Source organism: Pleurodeles waltl, chromosome 11 (assembly GCF_031143425.1).
Source record: "Pleurodeles waltl isolate 20211129_DDA chromosome 11, aPleWal1.hap1.20221129, whole genome shotgun sequence".
Classification (NCBI taxonomy): Eukaryota; Metazoa; Chordata; class Amphibia; order Caudata; family Salamandridae; genus Pleurodeles; species Pleurodeles waltl.
This window is the reverse complement of record NC_090450.1, coordinates 99,103,794-99,126,541: the sequence shown is the minus strand read 5'-3', so window position 1 is coordinate 99,126,541 and position 22,748 is coordinate 99,103,794. Positions and strand designations below refer to the sequence as shown.

At 42.2% G+C, this 22,748-nt stretch overlaps 1 protein-coding gene across 4 annotated transcripts in view; it reads right to left on the bottom strand.

Annotated features, from left to right (window-relative positions):
* WDR49 (WD repeat domain 49) overlaps positions 1 to 22,748 on the bottom strand; it is a 436,680-nt gene that overhangs the window by 382,517 nt on the left and 31,415 nt on the right. For all 4 annotated transcript variants that reach the window (XM_069213220.1, XM_069213221.1, XM_069213219.1 and 1 more), the window contains 2 exons: positions 4,812 to 4,979; positions 1,860 to 2,008 (listed from right to left, as the gene is read on the bottom strand). In XM_069213220.1, the coding sequence (XP_069069321.1) occupies positions 1,860 to 2,008; positions 4,812 to 4,979 (317 nt within the window). The remainder of the gene's footprint in view (positions 1 to 1,859; positions 2,009 to 4,811; positions 4,980 to 22,748) is intronic.

The window sequence follows — 22,748 nt, the reverse complement described above, 5'->3', positions numbered from 1 at the left end:
TCTTCAAGGGGCACAGTAAGAACTCCGACACTGGTGAAGTTACTAAAACAAGAGAAAATGTGAAACTGTAGCTGCCTTTTTGGGTTCCTCAAGAAATGCTCTCTCTTGGGAGATTTGCAGGGGCGATGCTATCAAAGCAGAGGGTGAGATTTGAACATTAATATGAATGTAAGATTTACGTACATATATGCATGTAGGGATAACTGTGTAAAAGATGGCAGGGTCTCATCGCTGTAACACATATGCATCCGAATAATATTTTATTTCTGGGGTTTCATAAAGGGCTGCTAGCTACGAAGGTAGTCTCGGGGCGTGGTTGGATTAAGTACCTATGACAGTACTCCTAAACCAAGATCACATAATAATGGAAAGCGAATAGTAATGTCTTCGGAGGAAAAGTGAAAGAAAATGAGACCCAGTGAGGTGTTCCGGTTTTAGGCATCTAACAAGACCTAATCCGGTGCGGGTGGTACCATAGGGCTGGAGTAGTTAAAAGTGGGATGGAGACACTGAGATCAGATTTTTAAATCTCTACAGTCACTCACAAAGAGTCACTTTTGTCCTGTTCATGAGTGACAGGTCAGCTGAGCAATACTCACACAGATACAACTTCAAATTACCGACCAGGGCGTGAAGTGTTTCTATAATACTGCTCTTCAGGAAATGCTTTTATTCATATTCCTTCCTGTTTGGGGACCCATTGTAAACTGTTGTGAGCTTGTGAGGAGTAATGCTTTCCATCGAATCTATCAAAAAGGAATGTTAAGAATCCGAAACTAAAGATTTAACCTGCAAACGCGTTCTCATAAAATATGAATCAGGTCAAGATTGGAAAGAAAAAGGTTTTCCATAACAATATAGCAAGGGTACAATGTTTAATACAACTACTAAAACTAAAAACAATGGGACAGATTTACTAATTTTTCAAGCAATGCTGTGTGGAAACCAAATTTGCTGTGCACATCATGCAAAAGGGACAGAACAGTGTAGAGCCATATCTCTTAAGGTCGGTGTCTGCATCTATCCCCCCAGCACTGGTCCTGTAAGGAGGCTGCCTTGCACAACACATAGCCTTGCACCATAGTGCACAAGTGAATGTGCATTGAATAGCATAGATTTGTACTGAAAGCAAACTCTTCTACTACAAGCTTTTATGACTAGAAAACTCAAACGATCCCAAGCATTGGAAGTGCATTACCACCCATGCAAAATGTTGATTTTTGGATCAATGGACACATTTACTTCTAGTAACTCCAGCTTCAAGGAGACATTATTTTTGTTTATGCAAATCCTCGTCTTCCTATCTTAGTGGATCAGGTTTTATATCAAAATCTATGGGTGAAGTGTTTGCACTGATCTGCCCAAGTAAAGACGCTAAGTGATGAAAAGTGAAGCAAAATGCTTTTTGCACTCAGAAAAAAACACATTTCCAGTGCAAAACCCTTTTTGTGCTAGAAAATAAATTACAGTGCAATTGATTGGTGTCATTTAGCAATGGTGCAAAGTCTGGTCTTGCTATCCTAGTAGATCAGGCCTTCTGTCAAAATCTATGGATGTTTGTGCTGATATGCCCAAGTAACTCCTAATAAAAATGCAAAGGGATGAAAAGTGAATCAAAGTGCTTTTTGCACTCAGTAACAAGCACCTTTTCAGAGTGAAATGCCTTTTGTGCTAGAAAATAAATCCAAATGCAGTTGCTTTATGTCACTTAGCAACGGTGCAAAGCCTTAATATGTCTGAGCCAACATATTTCCAATTTAATTTTTGGACATCAACATAATTATTCAGGATATGAAAATATGCTATAAGTCAATTCGATCTGCTAGATATTGACCATTGTAAATCTCTTCTCTACTTACCTTGTCTTTAGAGAAACTTAAGAGCTGCTTTCGCCCCACCATAAACTGGACAGCAATCACACTGGCCATACTGCCTTGTAGAACTCCAGTTGATTTTGAGATAACATATGGGTTCCAGAGGCCTACTTTGTTATCAACGCCAGCTGTAGCTGCAAAGAGAATGGAATAAAGTCTATGTCAAATGATTAAATAATAGCAAGCACATGTTATGGCTTGCATTATCAAGCCACCTGACTGATTCTAATTAGCACTAAGTTGCTTTTAAGCACCCTATATTGCATATTGCATTGGTGTGTTACTCTATTCCTTTTGATTTTCCAGCTTTAACGCACCAAAAACAATCTTTAGATTCGCCATGTAGGCAAAACGAAAAACACAACTAACCACAACTAAGACTGTTGCAATGACTTCATGGACTTCTTTGATAAAAAAGTTAGAGACATCCATATTTCACTTCCCATCAATGACCCCCTTGAAACGGTTGAGTCTCTACCATGCAAAGCAATACAGTCATGGTCATCTTTCTCTCCAATCTCTGAGCAGGATCTACTACAAACTATCTTGAAAGTAAAACCATCACCAGGATGCTATTCCAGGATCTATCAGCAAATTCCTTTGTAGCACAACTACTCCCCATATGGACCACCTTGGTCAATTCCTCTCTCAACCGGGGCCTCTTCCCTGACCTACTAAAAATGGGTCAAATCACTCTACTCTTAAAAAAACTGCTTGATCCAGAGAACCTGAACAACTACTGCCCGGTCTCCACACTCACATTTTTAGGCAAAGTAATTGAAAGCTGTGTAGTGTCCCAACTAGCCTCACACATCCAAACAAACAACCTCCTAGACACTCTCCAATCAGGTTTCCACCGGGGTCACAGTACAGAAACTGTGATCCTCCAAATAGTTGATGGCTCCCTTAGAATCCTCGATTCCGGCAACTCCTGCCTCCTGGTCCTCCTGGATTCATCCGCTGCATTTGACACTGTCAAAAATCATGGCCTTCTTCACATTCTTGAGCTATGCATGGGAAGTGGCGGAACAGTCCACACCTGTATTTCCTTTTACCTATTCAACTGTTCCCAAATTGTGAAAAGGGGAAACTCATTCTCAAGACCAATCTGCGCTCACCAAGGTGTCTCCCAAGTTTCAATGCTCTGCCCAACCCTTTTCAACCTCTACCTAGAAACACTATGTGTGATTCTCAGAAATGCTGGGATTGTCTTCCACCTCTGCGGTGACGATACCTAAATATACTTAAAAATCTCATCCTCAGAAGACTTTGCCCTGCTTTCAAATACACTCTTAAAGTTTCAAAACTGGATGTCCAACCACCATTTAGAACTCAACCCAACTAAAACTGAAATTCTTTTTTTCTCTCATCCAAAAGCAAAAAAGCCTGTACAAGATTGGATGGCCAACTTTCCTACCTTCATAGGCTGCCTTGCCATTGTCAAAGGTGACAGATCACTCGGCATCACCCTGGACAATCGTCCTAATCCTCAAAGCCACATAGCAGCAAAGGCCAACAGTGCACAACACCAACTGAGGTAGCTTTGGGGCATCAGACTAAAGATTTCAGAACAAGACCTCAAAACAGTGGTGCAGTCTCTCGTTCTCTCTACAGTAGACTATGGAATTGCCCTTCGCTCAGGCATTCTCAAAGTTCACCTAGGTCCACCGAAAGCAACACTACATGCCACAGCACACTTCATCTTAGGTCACAAGTAATTTGACCAATTTTTCCCTGCCCTAACCCTCCATAGTAGTGCGTGCCCAATTCAAAATCACTTGCATAACCCACAGAGTTCTGCACTTCTCCTCACCCTCGTATCTCAACGAGAAACTGAAAATCACCGGAGCAAATAGGCATTCCAGAAATGCCAAATTCCTGCTTCTGGAACCCCCCACCTTCAGGTGAGAATGATACAAGAATCCTCCTCTGTTAAGTCCACCTCTGGCAATGCCACTAGAATCTGGAACTCTCTGCCTCCCCCACTCCTTCTAACCACCTGTCTAGCAACCTTCAAAAGGACCTCAAATTACACCTATTTGACTGACATCTTGGTTAATTCACCCTCAACCAGACTTATTCACTTTCTCCAATGAACCCTGATCTGCCTCCGATTAACTGCTCATGTCCTCTGCCCTACTGTTGTAACTGTCTCTTGTGGTAACTCCTGTATTTATACACTGATGTAAACATCAGAGTTCAACTACTATTAATGTAACCCGCTGTAACTCTCTATTCTGTGTGTTGTAAAGTGCTCTGACGCCTTCGAGCCATGTCAGTGCTACATAAAATTGCAAAAAAATAAAAATAAAAAAATAATAGAAGTAAAACAATATACTCTTCCCTGCACAACAGGGATTTGCACAGGGATCAGAAAACACCAACTCACTCATAACAAGGTCTGACAGAACACAATACGGTGGTAACCATCACTGCAGTACATATTAGCCCACCCCAGAAGTTTGGGTTATGTGACCCAAGGTGTTTTTCTCTCATTGCTTTATACCACATGACATTATTTCTTCTGCACTTTAATACATATATTAGTTATATAGTATAATGTGTATAAAATGAGAATACCTAGAACCGTGCTAAAAACTATGAAAAATGCGAAACATCATTAATTCATATTTATTTTTTCAGCTGTACCTTCTACATATTTTGTCTTTTTTATAATTGTCTGCTTCTGCCTTGAAGTATCCAGCTTTCTATTCTTTTGTTGTTATAATTACATTTAGTTCAACCCGATCAACAACAAAGTAAAGCAAACCAAACCGCTCAACCTACTAAAAAGGGCAGAAATTAACTTTGAGAGAACGAAGTTGTCAGGATACTTGAAAAGCGTCACCTTGTTTTGAGCCCTGACACACAACACCCACCAAGGTACAAATTAGTGTATAATACACACAAATAAAGTTAACTTTGTTAAATATATACCAATCAAATTGAGTACTGCATGGTAGTCAAAAGCATTGATTCCCTGGCTGATGTTCAAAGATGTTGTTTTAAGCCGCTTCTTCCCTCTGTCTACCCAAGCTAGCACCATCGTGTTGTCGTCGCTGGTTGTGCAGGACAGGATGGCCTCCAATGAGCCATTGTAAGTTACTAGTTATGGGAAAAGAAAAAAACATTCGTATTACATTTAATAAAAGAAACAAATCTCTAAGTAATGAGGCGAAAATTCAACGACCACAACGCAATTACACATCTAAACATTTGTGTAATAATCTAAAGCCATCTCTGAAGTGTGCTTTTTATTTTATTGCAATGGACGGTGCTGCTAGATTCCACTCTTAAACTTATGGGAAACTTTTGATTCACCAATATAATCATTACATATTTCAGTAAACAAGTCTTGAACACTGCTGTGTTAGAGATATCAACATTATCAGTTGAATCCGCTTAATGTGAGTTGCTGAAATATCTGGGGGTATTTTACATTTGTTTTCTTTCGTGCAATCTGATATTAATATTGCACTTTATCTGCTGCTATATTCAGGCTGCTAAAGATTCTCATTTTCTGCGGTTTTTAATGCTGTTTGTTTTAAACAAACCAGAGCAACCACGCAGCGGGTGCATGCAGCGGGCGTGCCACCGCGCGCCAAAGGCAAACCCGTCTGCACCGTCAGCTCCCGGATGTGCCTCGCGCCAGGACCCCTAGTCCGTTTCAAGTCCAACGCTGTTTAAAGGAAGAACCTATGTGGATGAATCCTTTAGGTAAGCAGCAAAAATGCGACATAATTGTCGAAAATGAGTCCCCTAAGAGCTTTCAATGTAAAGCTAGTAAATTCTCTCTTAATGCGACTATCTCTGTTAGTATGGGTGATTCTAATAACACAGCACTGCAGGCCATATATTCCTATTATGTGATAAATATTAGTTCCTTAGTTAAACATAAACTGGATTTTTTTGGAGTTTCTTGAAACTCATTGGCAGCAGCTTGTTTTTCAAACAGAAACCTGGCTTCAAGCTTCCTCTGACTCTGATGTAGTCTCTGCTACACCTGATGATTATCCCATTAGTAGACTAGACAGGCCTGACGAACGTGGTGGGGGGGCTGACAATTATCTATCAGACTTCTCTAAATGTCACCTGTACCCCGCCTTCGATTGCCAGCTGTGAAGCCCTTTCGTTAAGTTGTAAAGTCATGGATAAGTATACAATGCATGGCCTGTTAGTCTACAGACCTCCTGGCCCTCGGGCTAATTTCTTAGTAGGGCTACACAATTTTAGTGAAACTTTACTATTTTAGGAGATTTTAACTTTTATTTAGGTGATCATGATTCTGCAGCTCTTTTGGAGTTGCTTCAGTGTTTTAGGTTGGAACAGAAGGTCAACTGGGCCATGCACAGTGCGGGTCACACTGTGGATTGTGTTTTTTCAAATGATCCTAAACTTCAATGTATCGGCACACTGCCAGTGACTTGGTCTGACCATTTTGCAATTTAATTCCATCTTACACCTCTTAGACCTTCTGTGCAATGCATACCGGTCAGACCGTGGAATAAATTAGACAGGTGGGCATTATTAGAAAGTCTTGAGTTTACTAAGCCAGATTTAAAAAATGCGCCTAATATGGTCACAGCTAAATATCATAATTGGCTGAACTGGCAACTTTTGAAATGTGTCCCACCCAAAACAATTAATTCCCAGAGGCATCATCCTTACGCTCCTTGGTTTTCTCCTGCACTTATAGGTATGAGACGGAAATGCCGCAAACTTGGAAGGCTATGGCGGTCAGACTACAGCACAATGCAGAGAAACGCATATAGAGAAGGCATTGGGGAATATAAACGGCTGATTTTTTAGTAATCCCTCAAGCTAAGAATTTTGTGATAAACTTGCATCCTTTTTTAAATATAAGATCGAGGCTGTATACAATAAGTTCCATACGGTGGCTTTCACCGCAACAGCAGATAGCAATATGATAGGTCGTAAAGCATTTTTTGCCAACTTTCCCCCAATATCTGTGGACCTAACCACTTAATTCATTGCCCTAGTCAAATCTGGTGCACCCTCTGATCCTTGTCCACCCAAAATAATACACACATTTGCTGAATATTTAGCCCCATTAGTAACAACTTTGCTGAATGTTATCATAACTGCCGGCATTTTTACAAATGACTGGAAAATGATTTCCAACTTGCCTTTATTAAAAAAATCTACTTTAGACCCAACAACTGAATTAAATTATCGCCCAATTTCCCCAGCTCCCTTTTATGGCCAAACTTTTGGAAAAACATTTGAATACGTGCCTATATCAACATCTAGAAGCTAGCAAGATGTTGGATAAAGCACAGTTTGGTTTCAGACAAGGTTTCAGCGCTAAGTCTGCGCTAATTGCGGACTCGGAGGAGATAAGAACATTAAAAGACAAAGGGGCAAGAGCAGCTGTAGTCCTATTGGATCTGTCTGCAGCTTTTGATACCGTAAGTCATTCGGTTCTGCTGCAACGCCTGGCTGATTTGGGGTTTCAAGGAGCTGCAATTGATCTCATTGCCTCCTTTTTAGACAGTACAGAACAGACAGTGACCTTGGGGAATTTTTGTTCAAAACCCTTCTCTCTTCTGTGTGGTGTGCCTCAAGTGTCTTTATTGAGCCCCACACTCTTTAATATCTATGTTGCCCCATCAGCCAAATTAATACACTTGTATGGTTTTGCCACAGTCACCTACACCAATGACACGGAGATCGTGGTCTCAGTCCCCCGCAATCTAACAAGGTAGTCAGCAGGTTCAGTTGCTATATGAATGCAATAATGTCTTGGATGATCTCGAATTGTTTGAAATTAAATTCAGATAAGACGGAGGTTCTTATCATTGGTAAAGATCCCACCTTTCAGGGTCATTCTTGGTGGCTAGATTCTCTTGGCCCACTCCCGCCCTGGTGACCAAAGTAAGAAATCTGGGCGTCATTTTTTACACTGACCTCTCTTTTAGAGACCAGGTAAATAAGGTGGTGTTCATATGTTTCTGCTTCTCAGGACACTCAGGAAAGTATTACCTTATATTCCTTTCAAGTTGCAGAAAACATTGATTGTCACCCTAATTTTTTCTAGAAACGAGTACTGTAATGCCCTGTGTATGGGCGCTAGGCTTTCATTGTTTAGGAAACCTCAAGTGGTGAAAAATGCTGCCAGAGGTGTTTTAAAAAATCTTCCCAAGCATTCATCAGCATCAAGTGCTTTGAAGGAACTTCATTGGCTCCCAGTGAAAGAAAGAGTGACCTTCAAAACACTCTTCATTGCTCATAAGACCCTATACAGCACAAAGGCCACTGGTCTGACAGATAAAATCAAATGGTATTGTCCCGCTAGACATTTGAGATCTGCCTCAACCATGTTTTTTAATGTACCCAAGAGATGTACTATGGCCTGGGTAGGCCATAGTTTTGTACATAATAGTTGCATGCATTTGAATTCACTGCCTTCATATTTTAAAAAACAAGCCAATCTTTAAATTTTCCGAACATTGATAAAAACATGGCTTTTTCGTGCTTGATTTAACACAATGATCTTTCTGTTTTAGCTTCATGCTATTTATGACTGGCTGTATATGTGGATTCTTAGCGCCAGGATACCTTCAGGTATAGCACGCTCTTTAAACTAAATCACAAAATGATTTATTAATGTATTTTATTTTATTTTGGAAATACTCATTATATTAGATGATACCATCAAAGAGGAACATGGTGCAACATTTTGTTCTAGAGATATGAAACAATCTCAAATAAATGTTATTTCGGCAATATATACAAACAGTTTACAAAAACCATCCAGAGACTTATTATTCATCTTCCCACATTAGCATACATCACATCTAATAAGGTGTCTAACTCAACAAATTAATATGCAATGGGCAGGAATTTTGAAACTGCAGTGATTATTAACCAACGATCAGGGGTCCAACCCATCCTTCTAATCCTATACCCATTCAATTTGGCCTTTTTAGTTGGATCATTTGTTGGGGTCCACGATATGGCCAAAAAAAATAAAATGGATAGGGTTTCAATGCTTGAATAAAAAAAATGCACACGTTTATAAACTACTCGATTTACCTTACTCTAAATAAATGTAAATAACCCATGTACCAGAACACCAAGGCAAACGGTAGCATACAGCATCCTTTGTAAGAGCAGTTGAATGAAACTGAAATACATTACTCTTTCTTTACAAGATTTGTTGAAGCTATTATACACAACATGCCATACCAATAGATAAACCTAGGTGCTTTGCATCACACCAAAAGGCTTCCTAAACTGTTGGAAGACTATTTTCGAGTGGCTACAATTTATCCCTCTATCAGACACTTCCTATACCTGTTAAGGGCCTTTACCACCTTAGACTGTAAAAGGGTAGTGCTATCTGAACATCTTCCGCAGACTCTTGGTAAAGGTACAGGTCTCAATTGGACTATATTCAGGGAAAAACAGATAGGTGTTTAGCACTATTTTATTTTCAATAACACTTAGGCTCAGATCCCCACGTAAGATAATTTTTTGTACAGTTTCATGGTAGGCAGACACCACAATATACTTTCGAACTTCTAGATATCAATAATATTACCTAATTACACAGAAATACTTTTATTATTAATATTGTATGTGTCAACCATAGCAGAAATAACACTCCTTCAAATCATGTTAAATCCTAGCAAAAGAGATGATCCATGTAATGATCTTGAACCATGCCCCGCAGGTTGGGGCACAAGGAGGACCCATCAAGTTAATTTTATAAAACAATTTGTAATATCTGCCAACACCATAGTCATCACTCCTCTTTGCAAGCTAATTTGAGGAAAATGCGTTATGAACATTATTTGTGCACCTACTTTTAGGGTTACCTATAACTATTCTTGAACATTTATTTTAATGTAACAACGGTGTTTGAACAAAGCAGGGTGTGTGCTCAGTACAATGGACAAAGCCGACACCCATGCCTCTTCCTTCTTTGTTGTTGTTTGACATTTAGCTAGAAGGAATGCCTGAGGAAAATTCATGTGGTTTCCTAATGGAGAGTTCTCATGTGGTCCCCCTGGAGACTGGAAAATAGGAAGAGACTCCTGTGTCCCTAGGTCCTCTGAGGAAAGACTAACACAATCTAATCAGGATGACATGTTCAATTTTGACATGCACTGGACTCTGATAGGCAGTGGACATTTACCCAACTGTCCAGAACTGTGTATATATCTCGGAGCCCTGAACCTATTAAACATTCCTTGGAATCATGACCTGTGTCCTCTCTGCTGCTGAAGGTGCATTCCAGAGTGTGTAGCACTTGTGCTGACCACATCCTCCTGGATGAACTACCATTAAGGTGTCTGCCGAAAATCTTATTGCCCACCCTGCAGCTGGACTTACATTCCCATGTGTGGTACCCCTCGAAAGTCTCGGGAATGTTTGTAAACTCCAAAAAGTAAGAAAAGTGCATTCAGGTAGACAGCGCTTTTTGCATGTACTTTTCCTATTTTTTTTTATTTTTTCTAATCTGGCCGAACACGTTTACCTGTAATTCACCATTATTATTCCCTAATGTTACCCCTCAGTATTGGTGTCACCATTGAAGTAGGTGTTCTAAATAAACTGGGTGTCCTAATATCTGCCTGTGGGGGAATAGTAGGTATGACACGTGATAAATTACCTACCACATTTTTAATAAAAATGTTACGTAATGTGGATGCCTTCACATCTTCCTGTCTAGCAGCATACTGAATGAGGAATAACGTGATCATTTACCTGGTCTGAGCATAACAGACTTGAGCAAAGTTACTACCGTGTAGAGCCTTTGTTCCATCAACCATGCACTGGTCTATATCAACCTTTTTCCTGATCCCAACGAGCTGTTCCTTTTAATGTTTTCAAACACTGTCTTGTAATCCGCAAAGACACAGAGTAGGGCTTCTGCAAGGTTGCATATGTTCTGAAAAAAGGCTTAGCTTAAAGGTCTCTTTTACTGCCCATGAGTCCCTTCTGAACTCTTCCTGATAAATGATAGGGCTGAAGCACCTACTTCAATACAAAGGCTGAACTGGTTACCCATGAGGCAACAAAGCCAATACAATGGATGATGCTTACGTTCAAGATGTGGACTGGAGAAGCACCATCACTTGTAAAACTAGCATCCAATCATATTGGCTCTCTCATGGCCCATAGATTTGTTGTTATCAACTTGCCATTGGTCTCTAGGTCTTAGGTGTTGCAAGGAATTTTGACACAAAGGATTAAAAATGAGGTCTGTGCCACATTTTCTGCTCAACTGTATATTTTTTACACTCCACATAGATTTCTCAACAGAGCCAGCAAGGCATGATATGAGGAAGAATGTGTTGACACAGAACAAGTAGGATGCATAGCACATGGGTCTTTTTTTTTTTTAAAGGTGGGAGTACGACACTGGTGGAAGTGGTGAAGGGCAGTGCATGTGATGTCAGGTTTATGGTAGTGGTTGTAGGGCCGGACTGGCTGAGGTGGGCATTGGGCATCTGCCCAGGAGACTGGAAGGATGGGGGCTGGTTTTGCAGCAGAGGTGGCTGGTTTCGTTACTGGGGGCCAGTTATGCAGCGGTGTTACAAAATTGGCTCCCAGTCACAAAATCAGTAGTGCTTCACACCTGCACTCCCTCCCCAACCCTGGGGGCTGGTCTGACAAAACTGCCAGGGCTGCTTTGAGTTCCAAGTCCGTCCCTGAGTGGTGGGGTAGTTGGTGGACACCAAGCAAGGGTTCATTTGGAGGGATAGGGAGCGGATGGCGCATTTACTAAAATAAATTATGTCAATTATTCATGGAAGGATACAAGGTGAAATGAATTTGCTTAAGTGCAAAGTTGTGAATGTACAAAGTGCAGGGATGTCTGCAGTTGGCTTTTAACCCAATTGGGCTGTCTTAAAAAATATGAAACTGATTATAAAAACAATATATTTTAATTAAGAAGAAAGATGCTGCAATAAATCCAACTTAGTGCGGCAAAGATTGGTTTTAGGACACAAAAATGTTGAAATCCATACAGCAAAATCCTTGTCTCAGGTTCAGTTGTAAACTACACACAATTATCAGGCAAATGAGAATTCACAAACATTTCCACAAAATCCACTACAACCTTGCTTTTCAAAGGAGTCACTCAGACACAAGTTACCTAATAGTACATGTGCTTAGCCGTTATTTGTACGTAATTTTTTGGCTTCAAAGGAAGAGATGGGGAATACTGTTATGATCAATTAATTAATTGCTATAAAGTTAAGCTATAAAGTTTATTTATTTATGTTTTGGAACTCTGAATGAGGTCCACATAATAAAAACAAGAATAACATACATACATGAACAATAGACGTACCTAAAAATTCCTATAAACCAAAACACTACACCATCAACCCCTCTGCGTCATAAATTGCACTATAATACAGTACATAATCAACTGCCCAAGGTACACAAATATGATAGAAGCACAACTCAATAAGAAAATCTCCCCGGGTTGAGGTAAAGTATATCAAAAACGGAATTCACACAAACCGTATTAAAACAAGGTACTCATCCGAGCCATCAACTATCTTGAGCATCTGATCAAAACATTTTACTCCCGTATCTTTCTCCATCCACCCATAAATTGCCACTGTGCATACCATTAAAATAGATGTAGAAAACATGTCAAAAAGGTAAAAATTCTAAAACAGAACACTTCATTTGGGGGGAAGTTCAAGACTTGGAAGAACTCAGGTACCGACAGCAGGGAGAGCTGGAGACAAATAGGTCTTATCCATTTACGTCAAAAAGGGCAAGGGACGGACAAACAAATAAAACATGATTTAAATCTTGTGTTTCGGCAAAGCAAAAATTGCACTCTTTAGCTGAGCCATACCATTTTGCTAACAGCGCATTCAAAGGTAACAATCCCAAGTGCAACAGCATCCAAAACAGCCTCCCCACATGTGGTAAATTCCAAATTACATAAGGTTGTGCTTTTTTTTACTACTAAAGAATAAAGACCATGTCGCCTGTTTTGGGCCGCTTTTCAATTTCGAGTGAGGATTATGCAAGACCTGATTAAGCTCTACATCAATGCATTTCTAGGGCGTATGTTAGATTCTTAAAAAATGTACACTTAAAACTATTATTTTCTGCAAAAACTTCTTTGCTGCACAGCAAGACCCTTAAAGTATTGGCCTTGATAAAGGGAGCAGCCCAACGTACAACCCCGACTAGTCCCTGGACAAACGCACTTCTTAAGCACAGTTCTAACCTTAGGGCTCCACCGACACAGCTGTACTTACAGACAGAAGCTTTCTGAGGATCTTACCTTCCAGACAATTCCAGAGCCCCCATTTGGAGGAATCTATAAATTCCAAACCAAAAAGGAGAGAAGCGGGAATCTTAGCTCGGTCGACCACTAAAAGGTGAGCAAAATGCCTTCTTCCCATGGCCGTATACAACGCTATCAAGCCTCATGCTTTACCATCAGCTTTGGATTTATTAGAAGCAATGTGGGCTACATCACTAAGATTTCTGAATATGATTTTTCCTAAAAAGGCATATGAGTTCACAATTTCAAATTTTTGACTACCTAATGCCCAATGGAAATTAAGACATTTCGCTTTCTTATTTCCATGGAAACATAAATTCTTGCTTTTCGAAACATTTCCTTTAAGAAGTGGGACAACTGTAACAGGGATTGAAGACGGTTCTGCAAGCCTTTAGGAGTTAGATCAAAAATAATAATGTCATCGGCATACAGTAGACAACAGAGCGAGCGACCACCCATTTGTGGGGGGAAAACCCTGACTAGGAGAGAGAAAGGAGGGCAGATCCAAGATGTATAAGGAAAAGAGCAAGGGAGCCAAAAGGCATCCCTGCTTTAGTCCATTCAAAGTGGGCATCTCATGCGAAAAACCTCTATCCCCCTCCCAAGAGAATTCTGCACCAAGTAGAAGAGTGAAGGGCTATCAGAAGCTCAAGACGGGTGGAGGGGATACCCAAATTAGCCAGTTTTCTCCGCAATAGGGCTCTATCAACTTTATCGAATGCCGTTGAAAAATTGATAAAAGCAGCATAAACCGCTCTGCCTCTTAGTCTCACATATTTTTCTGTAATGACTTGTAACATTCCAATATTATCTATTGTACCATGATTATGCCTGAACCCAGTTTGCTCTAGAGGATAATATTATTCTCCTCTGCCCAGTCAGTAAGTCTAGAAAGCACACATTTGGTAAACATTTTTCCTACTGCATCCAGAAGGGCGAGCTGCTGATAACTGGCAGGGCAGTACGGTCACCCTTCTTAAATAGAGGTATTATAATGCTACCGGACCATGAGGGAGGAATACTTCGAGAGAGGAAACACTTACGAAAGACCACATATAAAATCTTTCTCCAAGAGCAGATATCCGGTTTTACTACCGAAATGGGCACCTTATCAGGACCCACTGTGGCAGAGAAACGCATGGAGCAAATGGCCAGTTCTATCTCTTTCACTGTCGGAAAGGAGATGGGATCCACCTCCTTACTTTCCAGGGGCCGAAACAATTCAGCCCCATTTGGGGCATACAGGAAGGCAATATATTCTGACCAACGTGTAACAGATATGGCAACAGGAAATAACAGAATTCTAACCCCACACCCCTCCCTGATCAGGGCCCAGAAACGTCTAGCTTGACCTATTACTGCTGCTTCCCTAAGAGGCGTTCCCATCCCAAGTATCCAAGACTGCAACCGCAGACTCTAGCGAATTCCTAACACCTAGCATCCTTCTGGGGTCCCACTGGATCCTTCCTGTCTTTTTATCAAAGACCGGGATTGCCCCATCCAACTCCCAGGGCCCCCGTCATTGACATATTCATTTCTAATGAAAATAAAATAGGGTTATGATCACTGACCAAGGTGGTTATAACCTGCGGAATAAGCGCAATACACTAATATCACACAATCTAAAATTGCTTTTCCCCCTGGAGCAACATGAGTAAAAGAGGCAAGATAATCATATAAGTATATTCCATTCGCGATAATACAATAATTTTCCCTCAGGAGTTTAAGCAGGAGTTTCCCTCTTCTATTTGTTCCAACCAATGAGGGGAGGAGACAAGCAGGGATTCGCATGGCTGCCTCTCTCTCAACCTCACGAGCTTGAGACATGGCATGGTTGGATATCTTACAATTTAAGTCACCTACCAGTACTCTGAATGGAGGGGACTCACTAACTGTAGCATGTTCTATAGACACAAAAACCTTTTGTAACGAGGCCTCGTAAGACGAATCAGGCGGGATGTATGCATTTACCAATAGCAGGGAGATAAAACACCCTGTGCTAATTTGGAACTGGAGGGATAACCCCAGAAAAAAGGTAACTAGGGTCTTTAAAACATTCAAAATTCCACCTACATCTAGTAGACAGCAGGCAAGCAACACCTCCCTTGGCATGCTCCATCCTAGAGGGAGTGGCCTTGAAATCAATAACATAATAATCGTCCCATTAGATCTCTATCGGACCATGTCTCCTGAAGACAAATCAAATAAAGTTTTAAGGAGCTAAGGGACGATCATTTTTCCCTAGCATGCTTTACCCCTGCTATATTCCATGAAATTATGTTTAAGCCTGCACTAGTTAGAAAAACTCAAAACGCCCGGGAGCCAACTCCAACCATTACAAATCAATAAAACGTTTTTGCTCAGGGACAGCCCACATCTCCCGCCAAAACACCTGCTTATTATTCCCAGCTTGGGAAACTTTAAGAGCCTGTACGTCCATCCTAGGCCTAAACTCATAGTGGCCAAGTTGTTTGAAGGACTCAGAGACTGTATAACAATCTGTAAGACCATCTGGAAGCTTTTCCCCACCCCTCTTATCGCCCACCCCAGTATGGTTAGAGCCTTAGGAAGGAACCACATCAATACCCCGGCACTGCAAAAAGTCTGCATTTTGGAGGACCAAGTTCATCATATGCTTACAGCGAAATGTAATCCTTGATTTACAGCCTACATCTGAGTCCAATAGCAAAACCAAGGCAATGTTTTCACTTTGGATTGACTTCAGTGAGCTAGAATCTGAAAAACAATTTAACATGGTAGATCTATTCAAGATTAAGTCAACATCAAAGAGTGAAATAAGATCTAGGTCCCCATAGTATCCAACCGCTGGGGTACCCACCCAAAATGGTGTGTCATTAGTGTTTCCCAAGAGCCTTGGAGGCCAAAATAGTGGAGCTGTTGGATTAAGAGCAGGAGACCAACCAAACTCCTTTGAAGATGGCAGAGTTGGAAGAGTTGACCCTGTGGTGGATCGGGGCTCCAAAGTAAATTGTGAGACAAACTTGGGAGGAATCAATTATCTCAGGAAAATGAACTTTTCTACTGCCTTATTTGTTAAACCTTCGAATAGGTTTCTTCGAGTTTATCTCCCTTTTGAGATTCTTCCTCTTACATTTCTTGTTTTTCTTATGTTTTCCTTTCACTCTTTTTAAGGGAGACTGCATATCTGAGGAACCCTTCTTATGATGAGAAGAAGTTTGGATGATAGGAAATATCTCCTGGGCGGGCTGTTAAAACTTTTCCTCGTGATTACTGATGACTTGGGGTGAGTCAAAGATAAATCTAATAAAGTCCACTGGACTATCCTGCAGAGGCCTTTTATCACGAGACTTATTACCATGAAGTTTAACAGTTTGTGTACTCACCTCGGCTCTGGAGCCCCTACTGGGAGAAGCCTGATCCTTTGTTGATCATGCTGACGTAGTCTGTGCCCCCAACAGGGCTAGTGGTGGGCGCCAGTTTTTCTTATCTTTGGTCAATTCCTTCAGGATAGCCGTCACAGAGACAAGAATACAAGCTTCACCTCCTGGTCTGGAGGATGACTAAGCAAGACACCACTTAAATCTTGAACTGGAATCATGGATAAATCTTGTAGAGAAGTAGATCTATTAAACAGAAGTGATCCTGTAGACAGAAGCGCCGGCAAAGGCCCCCCAGAGGGCGAAGAATAGTTATTTTCCGGATGTCCATTTCTACTACAAAGGTTTAAGTCCAAATTGGGCAGGGTAAAATCTTGGAAGCCATTAACTGACAAATCCACAGCTTTTGGCAGAACACCAGGTTCTTGAGGTAATGACTTAAGCTGTTCCAGTGGGGAAGAATTAGCAAGAGACAGAAGGAGGTAGGGAGAGGGGAGGGGAAGGGAGACTGTGTTCCAAACAGGCTTTGAGTGTTCTGAGAACTTGAGTATGCTCCATAGTCACTAGTGGGAAGAACAGGGTAACTAACTCCTCTATATCCTCCCCTGAGCTTTTCTCCACTGGACAGACATCTTTTAAGATCTTTTTTGGCAAGGATTCACTTAGCTCCAGACCCTCTGTCAGGCCAAAGGAAGGGTCACGCGTTGACTCAACCTGGGAGATTTGACCTTTTTCCCCAGAGGGAAAATAATTGAGTCTGGCCTTTCAGCTGGAAAGCCGATGTACCCTATTTTGAAGAGGATCAGACTTCCAGGCAACAAATGTCCTGAGCGAACTTTCTTTAAGGTCATCATTTTCCCCTTCTGTAGGATGCTGAGATAAAAAAGTATGATGGTGGGAAGTAAATCGAGAGCGGAGAGCAAAGGCGGTAAACAAAAGCTCCACACCACTCCGTTCCAATCCACCTCACCCTGCTCCTATAATGTCACTGCGTTCACTCCACAGCCTCCGTAGATTCAGACCTTCAGAGTAGGACAAGACAGATCACACCTAAGTCCTTACAGTCTTAAGTGTTTGTGTGTGTCTAATCAAAAGATATATAATACAGAAGTACTGATCAAATTAAGCCAATTTGGCCTTGCCACTTGACTCCTACCACTGCCTCAGCACAATCTGAGCACCGCCTCGCCCCCTGCCCCTCAACCACTATGTTCCATTTTTCTGTCATCGTAGGCCGGGGGCACACAAGCATGTTCAATGAGTACTCAAAGAGTACTCAATTGCAATACCAAGCAATGCTGGAGTAATACTGGTTGATGATATTGGCCTGTGGGGCATTTTGTGAGGATTAGGTGGCCTTTAAAGGGGTGGGATGGTACGTGGTGCGCAACTTACAAGACTCAGTGCTCCATGAAGCAAGCTATGCATATATTGATCTCCGCCCAACTCTGCCCAAATTCCGGGACTCACCAGCTCCAGCTCCAGCACCGGCGTTCTCCAATGGCCAGCCAGACGCCACCACTCCAGGTCACACCCAGCCACAGCCACAAGTCCACTGCCTCAGGACCACGTCCAGCCCCCAGGTCCTGGCCCCAGACCTGGGGGAAAAACAGGGAACAAGGAGCAAGGGCACACCGCCAAGCCCCTTGTCCACCACAGCCTTGCTAGGTCCTGCTGATCTTCCCCTGTCAGCAAGAAACCACTGCCCCCACTGTCCGCTGTCTGTTGAGGGTGGAGGGTGTAATGTCGGCACCTCCCGACATTAAAACAAAGTTGAATTAACTCACAGTGCACCGTATGTTATGTGTTCTGTGTCGTGGCCGCTTTAGGGTGCAGCAGCACTTTAAATTACGGAGACAACCCTCTGGCTCGCTCTGCGTTGCCTGCTTCTGCCCTCGCAGCCACGCCCGTTTATTATATACCAGCCCTGACGACAGCAGGGCAAAACCACACAAAAACGTGAGATAGCGTAGGGGGAAATACACGTGGTGTGAATGAAGACCTCCACACCCTTGACCCCCACTAATGGTAGTGTCCTGGCACCAGTTTCGTCACTGGTGCGCAACACTACATTCCTCCAAAAAATCAAACGAAGAAAAACACATTGGTATACATATATGTTATACATCTACAAGATGATCACACAGTCTGGTGGAGGGAGTCGGATTGCTGCGCAAATTGTATCTGGTGGCATTTGACATCCCCGGGACAGAGCTTTGACTTGTATCTCTGCAGGTGACATCACTAGGAACAGGGGCCAGCACTGGATCAGTCGAGTGAGGCACACAGAGGTCACCCGTGGCATCACTACTATGTAAGGACCCACCGTCGTCGTCAAAAACTGAGAAATCTGGATCTTGCACCTCGGTGGCTGGAAGACGGAATTTCATGAACAGGGATACGTTTCAGGTAACAACAGCAGATCCTCGTTGTGCCACAACTGAGGATCCATTCCGACAAATGACAGTCCACGGAACTGTGTCGAAAGGCATTTGAAACTTGCTGCCAGATGGCGTGTCTTTTAGCAACACTTTGTCACCTGCCTGAAGGCCAGAGCGTTTAGCACGTCTTTTGTAGCTGGCATACTTGTTGGTGGCCAAATGTCGTTCAAAAACCTGGACATTGTTTAAAGTCGGCGGGACCCAGGACCTGCGATGTGGGATGGAATCAAGTATTGCTCACCCAAAAACTACATGTCCAGGAGCTTGGTTAGTAGTTGAGTGAGGGGTCTGGCGATAATTAAGTAAAAAGGAATAGATGGCATAGTCGCTGGCTTGACCACTCGAATGAGCAATAAGGATTACTTTGTTAAGAGTCCTCATAAAACGCTCTACCTCTCCATTGGCTTGAGGCCAACGGGCGTGATTCGACGATGTCGAATGCCAGTGTTTTTAAAATACTCAGCCATTTCTCAACAACGACGCCTCCCGACATTATAACAAAGTTGAAATAACTCACAGTGCACCCTATGTTATGTGTTCTGGGTTGTGGCCGCTTTAGGGTGCAGCGGCGCTTTAAATTACGGAGACGACCCTCTGGCTCGCTCCGCGTCGCCTGCTTCTGCCCTCGCAGCCACGCCCGTTTATTATATACCAGCCCTGATGATAGCAGGGCAAAACCACACAAAAACGTGAGATAGCGTTAGGGGAAAAACATGTGGTGTGAATGAAGACCTCCACACACTTGACCCCCGCTAATGGTAGTGTCCTGGCACCAGTTTCATTACTGGTGCGTGACACTACAGAGGGAAGAGCAGCGGCAGGGGCCAGAACAGGTAAAAAAGAACGCTGTGGACCTCGGCGTTCGGCATTCGGGGCTCGGCACCCGTTCCTCACTGCTACTACTGTCGGACCCCAGGGGGGAAAGAATGCCGCGGTTCTCTGCGTTTCGGTGTTCAAGGTTTAACACCCGTTCCTGCTGCTGCGACTGCTGCCGGACCGTCCACCTGTGTCTCCACATCACGTCACACACCGTGCTACGCAGAATGAATTAATTGCCTTAATGTGTCTTAAACTAATTTTATTACATTTTGTGTGATTAATGCCTATATTATAAATAAATTATGTAAAAGGTGTACTGATTTTAGATGTTATACTTTTTTATACCCCGAAATAAACTTATTTCAGTTACACTCCTAAAATCCTAAAGCTTTCCAGAAGCACTCTTGAAAATGTATGGGAATTGCAAAATAAAAGTGTATATCTTCACCCAAAGGCAGGAGTAAACGTTTCGGTGTAAATCTACCTTTTTTTTTTTAATTGGTCCTAAACAGCGCTGTTTAATGTAGTTTATTTCACAATCTTCGCTGTTCAAATTAGGAATATAAATGATCATTTTCGCTGTTACAGCTTTAGATTTTTAGTGTTTTCAAGGATTTCACTTCTTTCCTGCAGAACTGTGAACAATATTTCTGCAGATTTCCACGTGTTTTAAGTAGCATTAACCTTCCCCTGTTTAGAAGGGTTATTGCACTGAACTGATATGCTGTATGCAGCCTCGTGACTGTTGAAAGAGGTAGGTCTCGTCCGCTTATCTGACAGTGCAGCTTCCAGCTTTACATCATCAGCTAAACCCGCCAGCCTTCCTTAAATGGAGTCAACGGAGTGGTCTTAACTGGAGCTTGTCGAATGGCAGCAGCTGCGCTTAGCCACTTTCGGAAGGTCCAGACCTGCCAGCCCCTGAAGCCATTGCCATGCAGGCCCACATTGTAGAAGAGGAACGTGGGCGATTTTAAAAAACATGGGCCCATATTTATACTTTTGTAGTGCCGCATTTGAGTCGTTTTTTGACGCAAAATCGGCTCAAACTTACAAAATACAGTTGTATTTTGTAAGTTTGCGCTGCTTTTGCGTTAAAAAATGACGCAAATGTGGCGCTAAAAAAGTATAAATATGGACCATAATATGGGGAATGTATTTCCCCCACTGGCTTCTATTGAAGCAGAGGCAATTTTAAAATAAAACATAAATTGGGGTCTGCTGCCCAAATCGGGTCTATTGGCATGTATGTACTGCTGACAACAAGAGGAGATCTCGAAATGCTCACATTTTAACCCAAACTGGACATTCAGATGCCTGTACAGCATCCATTTTAGGACATCCTCGTTCCTCACTCCTCATCCCTACTTCTCAACCCTGCTTCTCATCCATCATCCCTACTTCTCATCCATCATACATCATCCCTACTTCTCATCCATCATCCCTGCTTCTCTTCCATCATCCCTACTTCTCATCCATCATCCCTACTTCTCATCATCATATATCATTCCTACTTCTCATCCATCATCTCTACTTCTCATCCATCATCCCTACTTCTCTTCCATCATCCCTACTTCTCATCCTTGCGTCTCATCCCTGCTTCTCATCCATCATCCCTACTTCTCATCCATCATCCCTACTTCTCTTCCATCATCCCTACTTCTCATCCATCATCCCTACTTCTCTTCCATCATCCCTACTTCTCATCCATCATCCCTGCTTCTCTTCCATCATCCCTACTTCTCATCCATCATCCCTACTTCTCTTCGGTCATCCCTACTTCTCATCCCTGCTTCTCATCCATCATCCCTACTTCTCATCCATCAGCCCTGCTTCTCTACCATCATCCCTACTTCTCATCCGTCATACCTACTTCTCATCCATCATATATCATCCCTACTTCTCATCCATCATACATCATCCTTACTTCTCATCCTTCACCTCTACTTCTCATCCATCATACCTGCTTCTCTTCCATCATCCCTGCTTCTCATCCATCATACATCATCCCTACTTCTCACTTCTCATCCATCATCCCTACTTCTCATCCATCATACATCAGCCCTACTTCTCATCCATCATCCCTGCTTCTCATCCATCATCCCTACTCCTCATCCCTGCTTCTCATCCCTACTTCTCTTCCATCATCCCTGCTTCTCACCCCTCACCCCTGCTTCTCATCCCTACTTCTCACCCATCTTCCATCATTCCTACTTCTCATGCCTCAGCCATCATCCCTACTCCTCACCCATCATCCCTACTCCTCATTCCTCATCCCTCAGTCATACCAACACATTTTCAGTTTTGTGAAACACACCTTCACACTGATTGGTTGGGAACAGCCAATCAGAGTTATGAGAGAGAGCTGCATTCTATTTCAATGAAATACAGCCTCCTCATTGCACATGGTGGGTGAAGAGGGGGGAGAAGAAATGCAACTGTGTGTTTGTTTCAAGTGAATTCAAGACTGCACAATATTTAATTTTATTTAACTCAGTGTTGTTCTGTTTGCACAGGCCTCTGCAGAAAGCTCTGCTGGTTTGGGAAATACATGGAGTGCACAGCCTGGGCCATAAATCAGCTCATGGAGAAAGGGTTATACAGGTCATCTACAGTTCAACCAAAAACCTTTCTGGCTTCAGTTTCATATGTAGAAACAAAATGTTTAAAATCAACCCTAGTGACAGTGAAATCCAGTTCAGCCAAACCTTTTCTGGTTTCATGTTTATTTGTAACAAATAAAATGTTTAAATCTGAGCCTGCTTTTTATTCGTAACATATAACATGTTTACATCTGAGGCTGCTTTTATCTCTGAGAGCTGTTCTTTTTTTCTTTTCTGAAACCAGAAATATTTTCGATGAACTTTAGATGAACTGTATAACCCTTTCTTCAAGAGCTGATTTATGACCCTAGCTGTGGGCTCCTTGTATTTCCCAAACCAACAGAGCTGTAAGAATGCAGCTCTCT